This window comes from Esox lucius, chromosome 19 (assembly GCF_011004845.1).
Source record: "Esox lucius isolate fEsoLuc1 chromosome 19, fEsoLuc1.pri, whole genome shotgun sequence".
In the NCBI taxonomy this organism is placed as follows: domain Eukaryota; kingdom Metazoa; phylum Chordata; class Actinopteri; order Esociformes; family Esocidae; genus Esox; species Esox lucius.
The window spans coordinates 20,313,294-20,331,522 of NC_047587.1; the positions used below are offsets into that span (position 1 = coordinate 20,313,294).

The window sequence follows — 18,229 nt, forward strand, 5'->3', positions numbered from 1 at the left end:
CCACATAGTCAGGTGTCACATGTCTGAGTGAGGCTCTGACCAACAACTTTCTCTATTGTCACCCGGTAACTTGATCCAGCTGTTGTCAGGGCAACTAATCTAACCATGGCGATAGTTTGTATAATTAATTACTCTGCTGTGTAAACATGGAGCAGGTAAGATGCTGTGGCTGGCATGATTCTTTTCCTTATTATCGTCTTTTGAGTAGCATTGTTTATCCAGGCGTGATGTGTACTGTGTGTCTTTCCAGGGTGTGATGTTGGATCAGTGTGTAGGTGCGTTGTGCCAGTCTTTAGGTCGTTCCCTGGGAGGGCCACTGTCTCTTCAGGATGTGTGCGTACTGTTCTATAAAGTGTTCCATCTACATACAGGCTTGGAGGATGCACACACAGCTATAAAGAAGGTGACATAACCACAGACATTCAGTTTAAAGTTTGTAGAACACACATCCACACACCACTATATTAAAGTCAGTAATACACACAACCTCACACACAGGGCTGGGTAGGTTACTTTTTAAATGTAATCTGTAACAGTTACAAATTACTTGTCCACATTTGTAATCCGTAACGTAACTTTTTGATTACTCAAACTCAGTAATGTAATCTGATTACTTTGGGGGAAAAATAGGAATAGCCTATAAACAATTGCACACGTTTTGTGGGATCAATCAATGTCAGAGTTTACATAGCTGGCCAAAAACGGAATTTGCATTTTACCTTATGGGTTATGTAGTGTCTTTGGAAATGGGTTTCTAAACCATTGCTTTCTACTTCAATATGATTGGGCTACATCTATACATTAGACTCTAAAGGTCTTTCAGATATTCAGTCATTATAAATTAATCCATTAATAGATTAGGCAACTATTTGTTAGATAGCTGTAACATGGCGCTGCCTTCAAGATAAAACGTTATATGGAATTTAACAAGACATTTGAGGAGAAAAGGTGGGTTGGGAAGCCCTCTGACAAAAGGATGATTATTTGCATTTGACGCAGACACATCAACTCCGTTCATTCAGGTAGGCCATATGATTCTGCTTGTTTTGCATCTCTGAAAATTGTGTTAATTGGTTATCATTGGCTGCTGACCTCATTTACTTTAAGCTAAGAGTGCAGGTTTATAATCATAATATATTTATTTCGTTTGCGTTTTGAAAATCGATCACTGGTGGCCCTAATAATCGCAGTTTACGTTCGCGCGGGTAGATCTTGTCAACAATGTCAATACCCTTTTTATATTATCTTGGATAATTCTGTTTTTACCAGCCATCCAACCAACCAAAACTGGAGAAAATTAAACGAGCGCTTCTTTCTTCACTAATCTGGTTATGCGAGCCCACCTTTGCGCACATGATGATCACACCCAACTGAGGCGCGCAATTCATATTTTGGTTCAAATAATGTTTTTAAAACATAAAATAACGTGTCATAATTATTTCGACCAAATATTATTTTTAAATTGAAGTAATCCAAAAGTAACCGTAATTTTTTTCAAAAGTATCTAATCCGATGACAATATTTTTGTTGGTAACGGAAACATAACGGAATACAGTTAGTTTTTTTGTAATCTTACTTGTAATCCGTTACTCTCCAACTCTGCTCACACATCTATAGTAAGACGACACATACCACCACACATATCTGTAATATAGATTGAACTACACACATTTATTTTTGCTACACTGCATTGTTCAAATCTCTCCCTTGTAGGTTGCAGGGAATGGTGAGGGTTTGTCCTGCGCTGAAGGAAAGGTTTTAGACGTTCTTCTAGAGATGGAGAGAGAGCGAGAAAGGAGAGAGGAGGTAGAGTAGCTGTTACCTGTGTGTGTGTGTGTGTGTGTGTGTGTGTGTGTGTGTGTGTGTGTGTGTGTGTGTGTGTGTGTGTGTGTGTGTGTGTTAGACCTAGGTTCAAAAATATTCTAAACACAAAGTTTGAGCTTTAAAGAAACTTTGTCTGAGGTGTGTTTCTGAATCCTGACTCTATAGATCTTCTGGGACCTTCAGTTTCTCAAAACAGGAAATCTCAGAGACCTGTACCACACAGACAGAACAGACACACATACAAGAGACAGACACAACACGCATCTCTACCGAGACTTGTACCACACCACTGATTACAGGGATGACGACCGAGAAACCAACAACCTGCCCACAGAGAAAAGAAAGAGGGACGGGGGGAAAGGAAAGGAAAGAGGTGTTTTTGAGTGGAGACTGAGGAAAGCTGCTAGACAGTGCTGGGCCAGGTAAGGTGTTTGTCTTTCTCATGCCTTGTCCCCCAATCTGGCTCTCCATATTTCTCTCTCCACTTCTACTATAAGTACACTGTGTTTGTGTGTCCCCAGACTGGTGCAGGAGGGTGTGTATGGGGTCTTGCCTTCTCTGAGATGTGGTCAGAGGTCAGGGGTGAGAGGTCAGGCGTTGGGATGTGTCTCAATGTCAGACCTCCTCCTTTTGGTGGGAGTGAAGTATGACGCCGTCATGCACACACTCTACACAGAGATGCTGCAGGAGCACTATGGTGAGATACACACACACTACACAAAGATGCTGCAGGAACACTATGGTGAGATACACACACACACACACTCTACACAGAGATGCTGCAGCAACACTATGGTGAGATACACACACACACTCTACACAGAGATGCTGCAGGAACACATTGGTGAGATACACACACACACTCTACACAGAGATGCTGCAAGAACACTATGGTGAGATACACATACACTACACAGAGATGCTGCAGGAACACTATGGTGAGATACACACACACACACACACTACACAGAGATGCTGCAGGAACACTATGGTGAGATATATATACACACACACACACAACCTGGACATCCCATCATGTCTCTATCACAGGGCTGGCTGTTTGGGAGACTCTGTTGCCGTGGGAGCGTGGACAAAGAGAGGCGGAGCTAGGTTTGCTATGGGAGGAGGCTTGGGAGTCAGGTGACATGCTGAGACTTTGTGACCTACCTGGAGCCTTCAGGGTGAACAGGTAACACACCGGATGGTTTGTGGTTGTGACACAAAGATACATCACACAAACGGTTGATATAGAGAAGTAGTTAAAGGTTGGGGGAAACAAACTGATGAGCAGGTGTGTGAGCCGCAAGCAGATGCCTATGCCTCCGTGACTAGGTGATGACGTGATTGACAGGTGCAGTGAGGGCGTGTCTCTAAGGGGCTGTCCTGATCGGGTGAAACCAAGTGAACAGTCTTGGTCAGCTATCTCTCTACTCACTGAAATACACACCAGCCTTGATCATGAGAAAAAAACACTTACAGCCCTGGCAAAGAGGTACACACACCAAATCCACAATTTGAGTCTGACCAAGAGGCAAATAAAATAATATTTTCCAGGTCCTGAAATATCCCAATCATAAGTTCCCAACCATGAGTGTCTGAATACATCCCTCTGACCCTGCAGGCTGGACAGGGAGACCCTGCAGCTGATGGGACTGTACGCCAGCCTGGCCACCATCAGAGCTCAGAGGGAGACAGTGTCCCATAGTGCACTGCTAGCAGCCCGACAGGACTGGGGGAAATGGTGAGGCCTTCATGACAAGCAGAAAGAAAATAAGTATCTGTCTGTGGCACTGATTTCATGTCTTTTTAGGCCCAGTATGAAGAGATCCCACAGTATAAGTCAGGCTCAGCTCTGGCTGGAGAAAGATGTGGAGGAGGAAGAAGTCAAGGACGAGGCCCCTATCTCTCCACAACAGGTTGTCTTGTATCTGTCAGTTACTCTGTTGCAGTCTCCCCTGCCTCTCCCCACTGGAGTTTGAAGCCTTCTCTGGCTCCTCCCCAGGTGGTGCTGAGGTGTCTGGTACTGAGTCAGGAGTGGGAAAGAAAGTGCCTGCTGAGGATGCTCCACAGGGTCTCCCAAGATGAATTGCAAGGGCCAGGAGAGAAGAAGTCACCTACAGAGGGTGAGGCTTTTAGTCAGATCTGTCAAATATTCCTTAAAAACTGTTACAATGTATCTATATCTGTGCTGCCTATTATTATCTTGAATATGTTTTTTATAAATAAATTAGCATTTATTTAATCTGGTAGGAAAAAAATCCACTGGTGCTAAACACTTGCGTTTTACCCTAAAGTCCAGATTGTTTTCTGTTTCCACTGACACGGGCCAGGGCCAGTCGACCACTAGGCCATGGCCGAGTAGCCCGGCTCTCACTGGGTGCCAAGGCCCGGACTGTAGGACTTAGGGTGTGGTTTGCAGATTGACGCGTGACGTGTTGTGAAAATGCAGCATTTTGTTCCATTCAAATGGCGATGTGTATCGTTTGCTTTAGGCATCTCGTAATGGTTTTCATCCGATTTAACATAAATCCCTGAATTCTTTTTGAAAATGAAGCAACAGTACAGAGAAGCAAAGGCTCAACGGAAAGAGTTGGATCTACCGAATGTGATACCATTGACTCAATAGAAAAACGGAGCGCTGAGACAGAGACGTAGCCGGCAAAATTACCTCAGAATTCTCCCAAATCCTTCTATTTAATGTATATAGTTTTGACAAAATACTTGTCAAACTAAATAATGAACACATTGGCTAACGGTTGCAGTGTTACGAGTGTATGTGGTCACTGGAGTTTGAGGAATAAATTAGTTTTAGTACTCAAGTTCAAACACGGTATTTTAAACAAACAGCATGGCCTTATTATTTTATTTTACTACCAGAAAAATATTTCATTTAATTTTTTGTAACCGGAAAACTAAATCTTGTTGATTACTCCTCCCTCCCCACCTGAGCCCCTCCTTAAGTCCTTGGTACCAAATGTGTAGTGGAAACAGAAAAGTCTGGAGCCAACAGATTTAATGTCCCTGGTGCCTGGGTAAACCACCAGTGGAAACGCGGCATGAGAGACTTTTTTTTTCAAGGGTGAATGGGCAGCAATCAAATTCAACATACAATTGACACAAGCACTCCTGAATAGAGTCTTGTATCAGAGTTTTAACTTCATTGAGGGGTGCTATTTCATGCCTGAGGGGCACAAGAGGAGAAGGCAGTCTTGCTAACTCAGTAATGGCCTTTAAGTAACAGTCACATAGCAGACAGTGTCTGGTAAACGCTACTGGTGAAAGAGCAGGCTATATGCTGTTCCCTCTAAAATTATTGGCAGGCAAATAGGTAAATATGAACAAAAAAAGGTTTTGAAGAAAAAGCATTGTTATTTATCAGCTTTTTTCAGAAAAATTTATCTAACCTTTAATTGAGGTGTATCTAACCTTTAATTGAGGGAAAATTATCAAAGAAAATATTTGTCATCAACAAATAATAATTTCATTTAAAAACATATCCTACATTGGAGGGCACTCCAGATAGGGGAGGGAGTTACAAGGGTCTTGTAAATGATTGTAATATATACTGTAACCTTTATTTTATCTGTATTCATGACCAATCTGAGGCCATGTAGATAGGCATGCATACACATTGTGTTCTGTTAGCTAGATCATTTCTAAACCAATTGACAGCAACTAAACTGATACCAGTGTTTCTGAGTCTGGCTGGCAATATTTTGTGGTCTTTGATGAATCTACTAACACTACAGACAACAATCAAATTTATTATATATTTTTTTTTAATCTAGTCTATTTATGATGCCATCTGCCATAGCTGCTGTTATATGCTGACTTGAAAACAGACAGAACCCAGCTCAGGATGTTTTTTTTTAAGCTGGGAGCTCACAATGAACTCAAACACTTAGGACTAGACAGAGAGGTTGGAGATCTGGCGATAGCTATTCACATTTGAAAAGTCTCCGCCCTTTAGTACTGGGAGGACGTGCTGATTTCAAGATTTGAGTTATAGAATTGGTTAAAGTTAAAAATGTGAGTTTACAGGTTTATCTATAATACCAGCTGGTCTCTTTAAGAGGTAGTGATCTAGGTTGTCAGTGCCTGCTGACTTTATTGTCTTGGTTTTATAGTTGTTGTATAGGCCTCAGTATAAGAAATACAGTAGGATCAGAGTTGAAATGATTGACATGAGGGCCTGCGTCAGAGCTCACTATAACTGAGTTAGAGGCCATTATTGTCAAAAACACAACCAGCAGATGTTTGTTCTTTTTTTAAACCCACAATGTCAGCTTTAGCCCAAGAGCCATTTATTTATTTTAGCCAAGTTATCTAAAAATCAGTGATCCATTGACTGATTCTGAATGTCTTTACAGGGGTGTTTACTACAGATGAACACAAAGTTCACCTATTAAGAGTTCCAGGAAGAGTAATCATCTGAAATCTGTCTGCTCTGTCAATAGTATGGAACAAGCTTTGTCATCAAGTTTCTTTTAAAATTCTACAGGTTTAGCTGGGAGTTGTTCTTCTTTTTCAGACTAGCAATTGCAACCACTAGCATTTATAGAATATCCCAGTTGATATGTATTTGTAAGGGTTATGCATTTATTGAGCAATATTCATAGTTACCTGTTTTCAAAATTTACAGGTCCAGATACAAGCCAGTCCCAGTTCAGATCTCTAAACATCTGAATTCAGTCATTTAGGTTATGCAGGACATCAGAAAGATACCCAGAGGCGTCTGTAGCAGCCCACTGCCATGATGCAAGAGCCTCCAGGGTAGTGTCTGAGAACATCCTCCAGGGTAGTGTCTGAGAACATCCTCCAGGGTAGTGTCTGAGAACATCCTCCAGGGTAGTGTCTGAGAACATCCTCCAGGGTAGTGTCTGAGAACATCCTCCAGGGTAGTGTCTGAGAACATCCTCCAGGGTAGTGTCTGAGAACATCCTCCAGGGTAGTGTCTGAGAACATCCTCCAGGGTAGTGTCTGAGAACATCCTCCAGGGTAGTGTCTGAGAACATCCTCCAGGGTAGTGTGTGAGAACATCCTCCAGGGTTGTGTCTGAGAACATCCTCCAGGGTAGTGTCTGAGAACATCCTCCAGGGTAGTGTCTGAGAACATCCTCCAGGGTAGTGTGTGAGAACATCCTCCAGGGTAGTGTCTGAGAACATCCTCCAGGGTAGTGTCTGAGAACATCCTCCAGGGTAGTGTCTGAGAACATCCTCCAGGGTAGTGTCTGAGAACATCCTCCAGGGTTGTGTCTGAGAACATCCTCCAGGGTAGTGTCTGAGAACATCCTCCAGGGTAGTGTCTGAGAACATCCTCCAGGGTAGTGTGTGAGAACATCCTCCAGGGTAGTGTCTGAGAACATCCTCCAGGGTAGTGTCTGAGAACATCCTCCAGGGTAGTGTCTGAGAACATCCTCCAGGGTAGTGTCTGAGAACATCCTCCAGGGTAGTGTCTGAGAACATCCTCCAGGGTAGTGTCTGAGAACATCCTCCAGGGTAGTGTCTGAGAACATCCTCCAGGGTTGTGTCTGAGAACATCCTCCAGGGTAGTGTCTGAGAACATCCTCCAGGGTAGTGTCTGAGAACATCCTCCAGGGTAGTGTCTGAGAACTTTCTTCAGGATAGTGTTTGAGAACATCCTCCAGGGTAGTGTCTGAGAACATCCTCCAGGGTAGTGTCTGAGAACATCTTCCAGGGTAGTGTCTGAGAACATCCTCCAGGGTAGTGTCTGAGAACATCCTCCAGGGTAGTGTCTGAGAACTTTCTTCAGGGTAGTGTCTGAGAACATCCTCCAGGGTAGTGTCAGAACATCATTGTTTCGACATTAGTCCATATTCAAATCATGTAAATTTTTTTAGGATCAGACTTTTAATATCAGTGATGCAGTAACCGATAGTGTGTCTGTAATCTGTAAGGTGTGTTACCAGAGCAGGGCCAGCGGAGAGAGGCATCTCTGAGAGAGGGGTTTATAAAGAGGCTAAGACACACACACACCATCCTCCAGCTCCAGTCCTGTCATCAGCCCCCGCCAGTTCAGGGCTCTACCCCGCCCCAGTCCCAATGGGGAAACTGTGCTTTGGTCCTGTTGGTTGAGCTGATGGATCTCCATGAGGCCCAGGTCGCTGCAGTGCTGTCCGCTCTGCAGGAAAGGGTCTGTCACAATACATTCTGGTTACACTGGTAGTTCCATTTGAATGGTTGTGGTTTAGGTTAAGGGTTGGATTTTCAAAGGGAATATTGTCTTTGGTCCCCACATTGTTGGTAAAATGATGAATGTGTGTGTGCAGAGTGAGCAGCGCCTGTTGGCTCTGAGAACGGAATATGAATCTGAACTCCGAGAGCCTCATCTGCCCTGCTTGGTCACACTCCTCACCCGTGACCCATGCCTGAACTCTGACCACTGCCTGGGGCCCTCTAAACTAATTCCAGTCCAGAAGAGGTACTCAGCTGTCCTACCCCCAGACCTGAGCAGTGGTAAACCAGACGATCAACACACTAAGGACCTTTGTACAGGTAACATGTTTTTGTATCCTGGATGTGATCAGAAAATCACCTTAGCCTAAAACCAACTCTAATCCTAACACTAACCCTACCCTAAACTTTATGCCTAAACCTATCCTAACCTTAACACATAACCCTAAGCCCTAATGCCCAAACCTGAAACTAGCCCCAGTTTAACATTTTACCCTATACCTAGCCTCTTAGCTGGAAATAGCCCTTTTTCTTGCAGGGACCAATCATCAGGTTTTAATATCTTTGTGGTCACTACACCAGGATCAAACTGCACTTATTTCATACTTTTTTATATGTTCCTCTCCAGACTGTGGGACCACCATGATCCCAGAAGACCTGCCCTACCTGGAGATCCTGTGTGTTTCACACAGCCTTGACTCGCCCAACAAAAACAATGACTTCAACACACACACTGCATCTGAAGAACTCTCTGCAGAGCAAGAGGTGTGTAATATGCCAGGGGCGAGGGAAAGCAGCCCCAGAAAGACTCCTCAGAGCTATGAGAAGCAGGATTCTCTCATCGCTCTGGCCTGGAGCAAGCCACCCGAGGGAGACACGGAGCAGAACACAGGAACCGTGGTAAATCAGCTCACCTTCATCTAGGTTCAGAAAACTGAAGGCACACACATTTGAAATGGGTTTTCTTTGTGTGTGTTTTGTGGTTCTGTAGGACATGTCTCCGGCAGAACAAGAAGTCGGTGTACGAGAAAAGATTGGGCACTGTGGCACGGACAGCAGCCCCATATGCACACAGTACGACACACCCGGACGCATCCATTGCAACGGCACAGCTGGAAACAGACAGTGTGAGGACACAGCCACAAACCAGGTGGAAGTGTTGGACCGGTCTCTGTTCCAGTCCGACACTGTGGTTCAGCAGCTCTCCCTGCCTACAGACCAGCACCTGACCACAGGCCAGGTAGTCAGTCTGGCTGCCTAACATTGTGTCTGGCTACCTAACATTTTGTCAGACCATGATGATAACTGACAACTCTTTGTTGTTGTTGTTGCTGCAGGAGCCAGAGCTAGGGCCCTCAGAGGAGACAAAAAGTGCTCCAGCTGATGACACCTCTGTCACTGAGGTGATTCCAACGTGGGACAGGTGCCGTCGGGGGTCAGGAGCGGACCGGGGGTCAGGAGCGGACCGGGGGCCTGAGGGACACAGTGAAGGCAGCACTGCGGTGGGAGCCAATGGGAGTGCTCACCCGGGCTCTGTGGGCGGAGAGACGGAGCACTGGGCCCTGAGTGGACTTGTCCCCCCTACATCAGACCAGGAGACCCACAGCACCCCACACACTACTCTGGAGGGAGACGAAGCAATTGGGAGTGTAATGGAGAGAGAGAGGACATCGGAGTCTATCTCTGTGATGGAGAGAGAGAGGACAATTCGCTGCCTGGTTGATCTGCAGAAGAAGATGGAACAGAAACAGAACAGAGACAGAGAGAGACAACTGCTGAGGGTGAGACAGCGAGGGTGATCAGAAGACAGAATGGGTGGGGAAAAGGATGGAACAAACATTGACAACTACTGTGGGGAGAGGAAGCCAAGGCAGGGATGTGGAGGGAGCAGGGTGATGGGGGGGGGGGGGGGGGGGCGCTTAGGGTGGGTGTTAGAGATAGAGAAGACCAGCACGGGGGGCGGGGGTGTAAAGCAGCCAAGTTCTAAAGGAGGCATGTGACTACTTCCTGTGACAGGTCCAGGAGCGACTGTCAATCATCCAGAACAGGAAATCCCAGGAAGACCTGATGGGCCTCAGGCAGACTGACAGACTCCAACACCTCACACACAACCTGCCCCTGGTAAGGCATGCACAAATCACCCTCATTATCAGGTAGTCACATGAACACTGTCAGCCATGATGCCTTGTGTCTGTGTATGATTACGTGCGTCTGTAAGGAGGACAAGAGCCAGAAGACGGTGGTCAGAGAGAGACTGGAGCAGATGAAGAGGGAACGCTCCTATGTCATGCAGTCCAAACGAAACAGGTAACAGACACACGTAGGAGATACAGGTGTAAAACCAGGTGTAAAACCAGGTGTAAACCCAGAATGACGTCAATTTCCCTATTTCGTTCTCCCTTCTAGGAACACAGCAGGTTTTAAGGAGCTGCTGGGCCCAGTGGGACTCCACGGTGTAGAGACTCATGATCCTTCTGACCGTACACCTAATGATTTACAGGCAGTCTAATATAGATATTTTGTTCAAAATCAAATGGATGGTGGTGTTATTCACATACCAGGAACTTCAACTGGTAACCAGAGGCAACAGTAAACACCATGTTAGCAGCAAATGATAGAGCTCCCAGGATTTATGCTGTGTAAACTACAAAAAAAAAAATCTTTGCGTTTTATCCTTCAATCCATCAACACACTACTACTGCCACTAAACCAGCCGTACTTGGATTCAGTTCAGTCAGTTTTTGTGTGTGACTCGGGTTTCCTTACTTAAATACAGTGGACTTGTTTCCTTAATGGTTGCCTATCTAAGTGGATAAACACAGACACAGAAAGCTGATCAGTTTATTATACAGTTTATTTATCATCCTGACAAACATGAGCATCATCAACAATAATAACAATATTTACTAAATAAAGCCCCTGTCTGTTTAGCTTGTTGGTAGTGTGTCCCTTCCGTTACCTATATACAGTGACCTGACTACATCTCCATAGTCTAAAGTAGCCTCCACCCCATCACCTGCATTGACCCATAGTCTAAAGTAGCCTAATCTCATCCACCAGATGCTTCTCGACGGTCAAACCATCCAGCTTCACAGCACTTCAGAATGGAACTTGAATCAACACCTATGGCAGCTTACAAATCAACCGCCGGTTTTAATTGGCTGATCTGGGTCAGTCACCACAACCCTTACAACCTCACCTTCAAGCCATCAGCAAAGTGATTTCAGCAAGGAAGTGTTTGGGAGAAATCGGACATTTATTATTCACAAATTTTACACCCTCAAAAGAAATTGGGCTTCCAAAAAAAAAGAAAAGAATGTCTTACGTGATAAAACAATTTTCATCCCATCTAAAACATATTTCCCAGGCTCCCTCTGACCTTCATTTTAACCCCACTCTTTCAAGTTCCACTCTGATACACTGTTACCAGGCTCTGTATGCAGTAGCACCAAGTTGCGTTGCCGAGGAACATAATTATATCATCTGAATCATGTTCAATAGGGCACAGTAGCAAAATGTTTTGAAACTGGAAGTTACAGTTACATTTTATTAGACAAGTACATTTAAAAAAAAAAGTGGGTGCCAAATTAGCATGGCCCCAATGGTCTTATCCTATCAGTGCAGATGAAAAACATGAATTTCGATAGAAAGGGGTGAGGCGACTGTACAGTATCGAGATGTGACAGGGGCAGGTATTTACAGAGCTATAGGAATGGATGTGGAATTCTACTGGCATGGAGAGTATATATTACAAGGGTCAGAGATCAGGGGTCAATAGTTAAAAGGTGACATGGTCAAGGTGGGAATTCTACAAATCACATTCAGACGTTATCTTTAATTGAGCATGAACATGAGGTCACTCACACTGCCGCAACAAACAGAACACACATCGCTTTGAGCGGAGAAGCCAGAATATTCTACAGCAGCACACACACATACTGTACACAGAGCTGTGCCTCTGTTTAGAAAGAGGAATAGAGTATGCTATAATGCTACTCAGACACAAGCTGAGGTCACACACATGCACACAAACGAGCAACAGCACACAATCCTCACGCAGTAGATAAAGGTTTTCTGACTGAAAGGTAAATAACCCTAAAGATTTAAGTGATGTGCTTGGTGGAGACAACCCCAGGAATGTATTCATTCCACAACATAATTTTTTTTTCTGTTTTGCAAAATCAGGTAGGGTCCCTTTGTGTTTCAGAACGAAACGGGGGGACATATCTGAATTTCATCAAAATTAAATAGTTTGAAAAACACAAAACTTTTGTTTGTTGTAATGAATGCACCCCTGCTGACTTAGAGATGGGAGGAATTTGAGCTTCCAGGAAGGAATGCGGTAGCTTCCTGTGTAGCTCAGCAGAGTGGAATTGAGCAGTGTAGACCAAGTTTTGGGAGGTCTGTGGTAAAGTTGAGACTAAATCTATAATGACATTGAAGCCTGTTAGATAAATTAATGCATTTTTCCAGTCAATATTATTTTATACAGGTTTCTAAAGACAGCTGTAGCGCCTACAACCCTTGAATGTCAAATGACACCACACACCCAGCACAGCCTGCTGACCACACCCACACACTGATTGGCTGACGGAGGAATTAATCCTGATGGACCGGAGGGGGGGCAGGGTGCAGTATGTGGTGCCCTTCCCCTAGAGACAGAGATGGGCATACACAATGGAGAGGTGTGTGTGTGTGTGTAGTCACTACAGGTGGGCACATTAAACCCCCAGACAGTGTGTGTATGGTGTGTGTGTATTCAGTCTACTGGTGGGCACACTGTACGCCTGGGCCGTGTGGTCCCCCCTCCTCATCAGAGCTGTCATTGTAGGCCTCTCTCCTGGCCCCCGCTGAACCCTGACCTCTGACCTCACAGTCCTGAAGGTCAACCTCCTCCGCCTCCGACGAGATAACTGGAACCTCGGCGCGCACAGGCAGCAGGTCCTCCAGCTCCTGCACACGCACAGGGACAGCATTTATGTAGACACTACACATATCACATAGACAACGTCCAGGCTGAGACAGCCTGCAATGTCCTGCACAGGCAACTCAGGGTGCCAACACAGACCGGTTCTCTGAGGTACTCACTGTGAGTTTCTCAGGGCTGATCCAGTTGTTGTCAGGGAACTGAACGTCAAACTTAATGAACAGATCCCCCTTCTCAAAGGGGTTCCTGTACTGAGGCATCCCCTCTCCCTTCACCACACGGACACAACCTGTAAAACACGCACTCGTCAACGCAACCCGTAAAACACGCACTCGTCAACACAACTGGTCACAAACACACACTCGTCAACACAACTGGTCACAAACACACAGTGTGATAATGGTTGGATCCAATCGGCAAGAGTTACACTTGAGTAGGAGTGTGTTTGTCTGTGAGTGAACGATTCAGGTCTGCGTGTGGATAGTAAAACCTGACAAATAATTCCCCACAATAATTTTTTTGTTGGTCCCCAAAAGCCAAAAGGCTATTTATTGCTTAGGGGTTAGATTCATTGTGGATTTACTTTAAAAGTTAGTCGTTAGAGTTATGTTAAGTTCAGTCATAAATGTAAGGTTGTTGAGCTAAGGGGACAGGGAATGTTGATTTCTGGTCCCCACAAGGACATAAAAAAAACAACATTGTGTTCGTACCTGGCTCTATAACCTTGCCAGGAGGATATTTCACGGCGAGCTGACGACCATCAAGGTGTGTGACTGCTAGTTGAAAGCCACACAGAGCTTCCACCAGGCCGATACGCTGCGTCATGTGAAGATCATGGCCGTCACGACGAAACTCCTGCATAACAAACACACACTTAACTTTAAACCATGCTTTTTAGCTTATCGCCAATAAAACCCCACCACACTATTGCCTTTCATGATCTAAAGCACTTTTCTAGTATCGACTTATAGCTGACAGCTATAGTGAGTATTCCTACTCCACCTGGGTTGTGTGGTTTCCCCACCTAGCTATCTTACCATGAAAACACTAACGGGATTTGCTCTGGATATGAGCAGGGAGGAAAAGAGCTTGGCCATGAGCACATGAAACGGCTGCGAAAGAGCCCCCAGCAATGATTGTAAATATTAAGTGTATCCCTCAAAAGGTTCCCAGGGAAGTGAACAACGATAGTGTTCAAGGGGTTAAAAAAAGTGTCTATGCTTAAATACACGCGAGAGACGTTATCATCCTGCGCAAAAGAGGGTTTGGGTGTACTGAATGTTTAGTAGATTTACGCTGCTACCAGACAGTTCCAACAGCTGCTGATACAGTGGTTAAGTTCAGAGCTTCCCTCCTCCTGGATGTACAGATGGGAGAGGTCCCACTGGAAAATGACACTAGGGACAACTTCCTGGGATGAAAACTTGAAGTCTGCCTTTGGTGTTCTCACTCCTCTGGACCTGACCTGACCACTCTCTGCTATTCCGTTCATCTGAATGCTGCTGATGAAGGACATTGTGACGAGTAACATTAAGGCAACGTTACAGGTTCTACGAACTGAATTCAACAAACACACTGACTTTCCGGAAGCCTGGGCCATGTATAGAAGCTGACTGGACGTGGCCTCCAGACCTACATAAGACAAAAGCGTTGTCTGTGATCACAGGGACCCTTCTTGTGGAGAAGGGGCTACTTGTATCCTTGATTGACACGCATAATGACCAGTCATTTTTTTTAAACCATCTTCTATTTGTGCCTCCAAATAACTGTGTGGGTGTTTACCTCATGCTCCTTCTCCTGTAGGACCAGTACTATGTCTCCGGGCTCTGTACCCGGGGCCTGGTCCGCCTCTCCAGTGAAGGTGATCTTCTGTCCGTGCCTCATGCCTTTATCAACATGGACCTCCAATAGTTTGGTCTCCTTGTTCACCTTACGACCCTCACATTTCTTACAGCGGTCTTTCTCATTGATCACCTCCCCTACACACAAAAATATCAAACAGGGTTTGTTTTCGGGAAAACGATAACAGCGGCAGACTGTGTGCGTGCGTGCCTGCGTGCGTGCGTCCTACCCTCTCCGTTGCAGTCCGTGCAGACTGACTGCATCTGTTGGACCATGCCAGGAGCCAGCTGTCTGATCATGATCCTCATGCCTCTGCCTCTGCAGGCCACACACTTCTGCACTGCTCCGGCCTTGCCCCCCGCACTGGGGAGATAGTCACGCCTCGCATTAAAGCAGTAGGGTGCAATGTGGTGTGGTTTATGGCCAATATACAACACCTAAGAGCTGTTCGTAGGCAGCGTGCGTCTTTGAGATGCCTTATCGCTGTTATGAACTGTTCACCGACAACATTTTAAAATGGTGACATCATATCCGTTGTATACAGTCTCCTCTAAACCGGGGAGGGGGTTGAAACCTGAATGCTAACCGCTGTGTACACAAGACGGGTATGATATCCCGTCAATGTTTCATGCTCAAACTAAGTTGGAAACCGGCAACTTTTTGCTGTTATAAACCTGTTACCAATTCAATTAGAGCAGTATAAAGTGATGGGATGTCCTTGTATACAGTCTCCTATACCACAGCTATAAGCCAAACAGCATTCTGGATTGAAACCACCCGGTTTTGTAAGAGACCTTATACCATTGCCTAAGTGCTGTGTCCGGACACCCTGTGATGTGTCCGGACACCCTGTGATGTGTCCGGACACCCTGTGATGTGTCCGGACACCCTGTGATGTGTCATACCTAAGAACAGCTCTTAGCCATGGTATACTGGCCATACTGTACCTCCTCATGCCTTATTGCTTACATATAAAACAGCATACAGCCAATCAACAATTGGAACCACTTGGCTCATAATAAATAAATATTAAATGTTAATGATGTATTTAAACGTGTAGTAGCTCAGTAACTGTTAACATTGATTTCCAAAACAAAGTACCGTTATTTCAGGGATATTCAGGGGATTTCTTACATGTTCTACCCAATGTTCCACTTTTATTGTTGTAGAGTCATATATAAATACAATTAAGTTTCCATTTCTAAGCATCTGTGGAGGGCTTATTTGCTTGCATGAGCCAACCAGTCTGTGAAACACCAAAATACTATGCAGAAAATATGGTCTAACGTGCAATAATGTAATATCCCTGTAAAACAAATGTGTATACTCACCCATTACAGGAAGCACACAGGACATTCTTGCTGAGCTGTAGTTTTGTTGTTTTACCATTGTAGAGGTCTTCCAGTGAAACTCTGTTAAACATGTAGGGTTATTAGTCATAACGAATATTTCTGGATACTGGACTACAGAAGTGAAAGGAGACTAACGCTTACTTGAGGGGATGAACCATGTCCTCTCCTCTCCTGCGTCCTCCATTGCGTCCTCCCCCTCCACGTCCCTGTCCCCCCATGAAGCCAAACAGGCCCCCTCCAAAAATATGGGAGAAGATATCATCCATGCCTGCCCCTCCACCACCTCCCTCCCGCAGCCCCTGCTCTCCATAGCGGTCGTAGAGCTCTTTCTTCTCTGGATTGGTCAGCACCTCATATGCAAAACTGATCTCCTTAAACTGCGAGAAGGGAGGGGGGGGGTCATTCTCCATCATAATCTACCTTCCATAGACATTCTACAACCATAGGTGACATTTTCTTGCAGTTTACTCTAAGTGTACATATACAATCTCACAAACCCTCTCCTTCCCATCTCATTAGTCTAGCATGGTTTCCTCCACTGCCACTCATCTTCACTGATGTTGAACATGACAGCTGATAGAGATCATGCAGAAACAGATGCTGTTTGGGAATTGGCTTTCAACAAGCCAGTGCAGCTGATAAAGTAGAGAAAACTCGAAAACGGAGGAAGCCTCTAAATCCTATTTGATACCAAAGTCAGGTGAATAATACCTCTCGGTTAATACTTCTTACATATAGCGGTTGTTAGGTGTTGTGATTCGTTTTCAGCGTGTGCTGTGTCATGTTGTGACTGTGGTGTTGCTGTCTGTCTCTTACCTTGTCCCCTGCATCTGGATTTTTATCAGGGTGATACTCTTTGGCCAACTTACGGTACGCCTGCACATAAGAGACATAGTCATAGTAACATCAATCACTGTCTGAATCTGGACTGTTGTTGGGCCAACATTTTTCTAACTGCGTAGCTAGTTTCCCGTGCTGCTGCGGCAAGAGCAACAGTTTTTGCTGAACCTGAAAATCGTTCAGCTAACATGCTAAGATCATATTTTTTGTGATCATCCCTTGCAGGCTGAATATATATCTGTAGTATTATTTTTCACCTACATGACGCGAGAGTAACTAATGTTGGCCCTAAAAGATTGAATGTAAGTATAATAAATTAGATATCGCCTGATCTAATGTTCTGGCTGTACTGTTTGGCTATAGCTAACTGGTTGGCTAACAAATACCATATAGCTAGCTGGCTAACGTTTTAGTAAACGACTAACGTTATCGTTCTATTCTTCTGCCAGCTTTGTTTTCCTCATGTCAGTCAGGTAGCGCAGCAGTCAGCTACCTACAGCTGCAGCAGCAGCTAACTTCGCGTACAACACTGTCTACGCTACTGTACACGATCTGCGGCCGCCTGTGCTACTTTTCTTGTCAAATAATAATAATCGAATTCCGTAAATCTAACTAGATTCCTCAGCTACATCAGATCGATTTGTCAATCACAGCAATAACATATTTCATTAGAAATGTGTCAGGCAGAACAATCGGTGGGCAATTCACAAATTAGCTAGCCAGTTATGCTTTAGCTACTGTACAGTAAATGAACTAGTTAGCCATATCTAGAAAGCCAGTGTAGCTTAGCATCAGAAGAGTCAATGTTTGCAAGGCCAAATAAACTCGGCTTTGCATTCTTACTAAGAATATTATCTATATGTATTTAGTTAATACTCTAACTTTAGTGTAGGCACCGGGCAGGACCGTTTCTATCATAACAGACGTACCTTCTTTAGTTCGTTTTCGGAGGCGGAGGGTGAAACTCCGAGAATATCATATAGCTTGGTATCCACAACGTTGGCCATAATGCTACCTAGTTGGCTACACACAGAAAGACCTTAGTTCTGCTTAAAGGAAACCAGAGAAGAGAGAAAAGCCGGGTGGAAACGTCATACGCAATGCGTCAACTTGGGTCATCGTTGCTGAGAGTCAGCTGGTACGCTTTCGATAGCAGGGGTGTATTCATTTAGCCAAACTGGTTCTATTGGATACATTTAGGTAGTCCATTCCCCTAATAACAAACAGAAGTAAACGGGGAGGGACCTACA

General features: G+C 44.8%; 2 protein-coding genes across 2 annotated transcripts; one reads left to right on the forward strand and one right to left on the reverse strand.

Annotated features, from left to right (window-relative positions):
* The first annotated feature begins 68 nt into the window (after positions 1–68).
* LOC109616923 lies at positions 69–10,776 on the forward strand. The gene is made up of 18 exons (XM_020056710.3): positions 69–155; positions 251–403; positions 1,714–1,806; positions 1,990–2,246; positions 2,346–2,521; positions 2,875–3,013; positions 3,176–3,316; positions 3,446–3,565; positions 3,635–3,740; positions 3,827–3,947; positions 7,742–7,977; positions 8,114–8,339; positions 8,647–8,918; positions 9,010–9,258; positions 9,356–9,799; positions 10,035–10,139; positions 10,237–10,325; positions 10,425–10,776. Exons 1-18 carry the CDS (start codon positions 147–149, stop codon positions 10,525–10,527), a joined length of 3,039 nt encoding a protein of 1,012 aa, XP_019912269.2. The 5' UTR covers positions 69–146; the 3' UTR covers positions 10,528–10,776.
* Positions 10,777–10,854: 78 nt separating this feature from the next.
* dnaja2b (DnaJ heat shock protein family (Hsp40) member A2b) lies at positions 10,855–18,112 on the reverse strand. Its single transcript, XM_010890419.4, has 9 exons — positions 17,909–18,112; positions 16,956–17,015; positions 16,281–16,516; positions 16,119–16,199; positions 15,017–15,150; positions 14,728–14,924; positions 13,656–13,800; positions 13,107–13,234; positions 10,855–12,971 (listed from the first exon to the last, which is right to left on the reverse strand). The coding sequence occupies exons 1-9, from the start codon at positions 17,984–17,986 to the stop codon at positions 12,783–12,785; spliced, it is 1,248 nt and encodes a 415-aa protein (XP_010888721.1). The 5' UTR covers positions 17,987–18,112; the 3' UTR covers positions 10,855–12,782.
* Positions 18,113–18,229: the final 117 nt, after the last annotated feature.

Bases quoted from the DNA above. Each gene is read 5' to 3' on its own strand.
- LOC109616923 (XM_020056710.3), top strand. The intron at 8,340-8,646 runs GTAACATGTTTT...GTTCCTCTCCAG, and splicing joins CACTAAGGACCTTTGTACAG to ACTGTGGGACCACCATGATC. The intron at 10,326-10,424 runs GTAACAGACACA...TCTCCCTTCTAG, and splicing joins ATGCAGTCCAAACGAAACAG to GAACACAGCAGGTTTTAAGG.
- dnaja2b (XM_010890419.4), bottom strand. From the start codon at position 17,986: ATGGCCAACGTTGTGGATACCAAGCTATATGATATTCTCGGAGTTTCA. The intron at 15,151-16,118 runs GTGAGTATACAC...CTATCTCCCCAG, and splicing joins CTGTGTGCTTCCTGTAATGG to TGCGGGGGGCAAGGCCGGAG. The intron at 14,925-15,016 runs GTAGGACGCACG...TTTTGTGTGTAG, and splicing joins CACGGACTGCAACGGAGAGG to GGGAGGTGATCAATGAGAAA.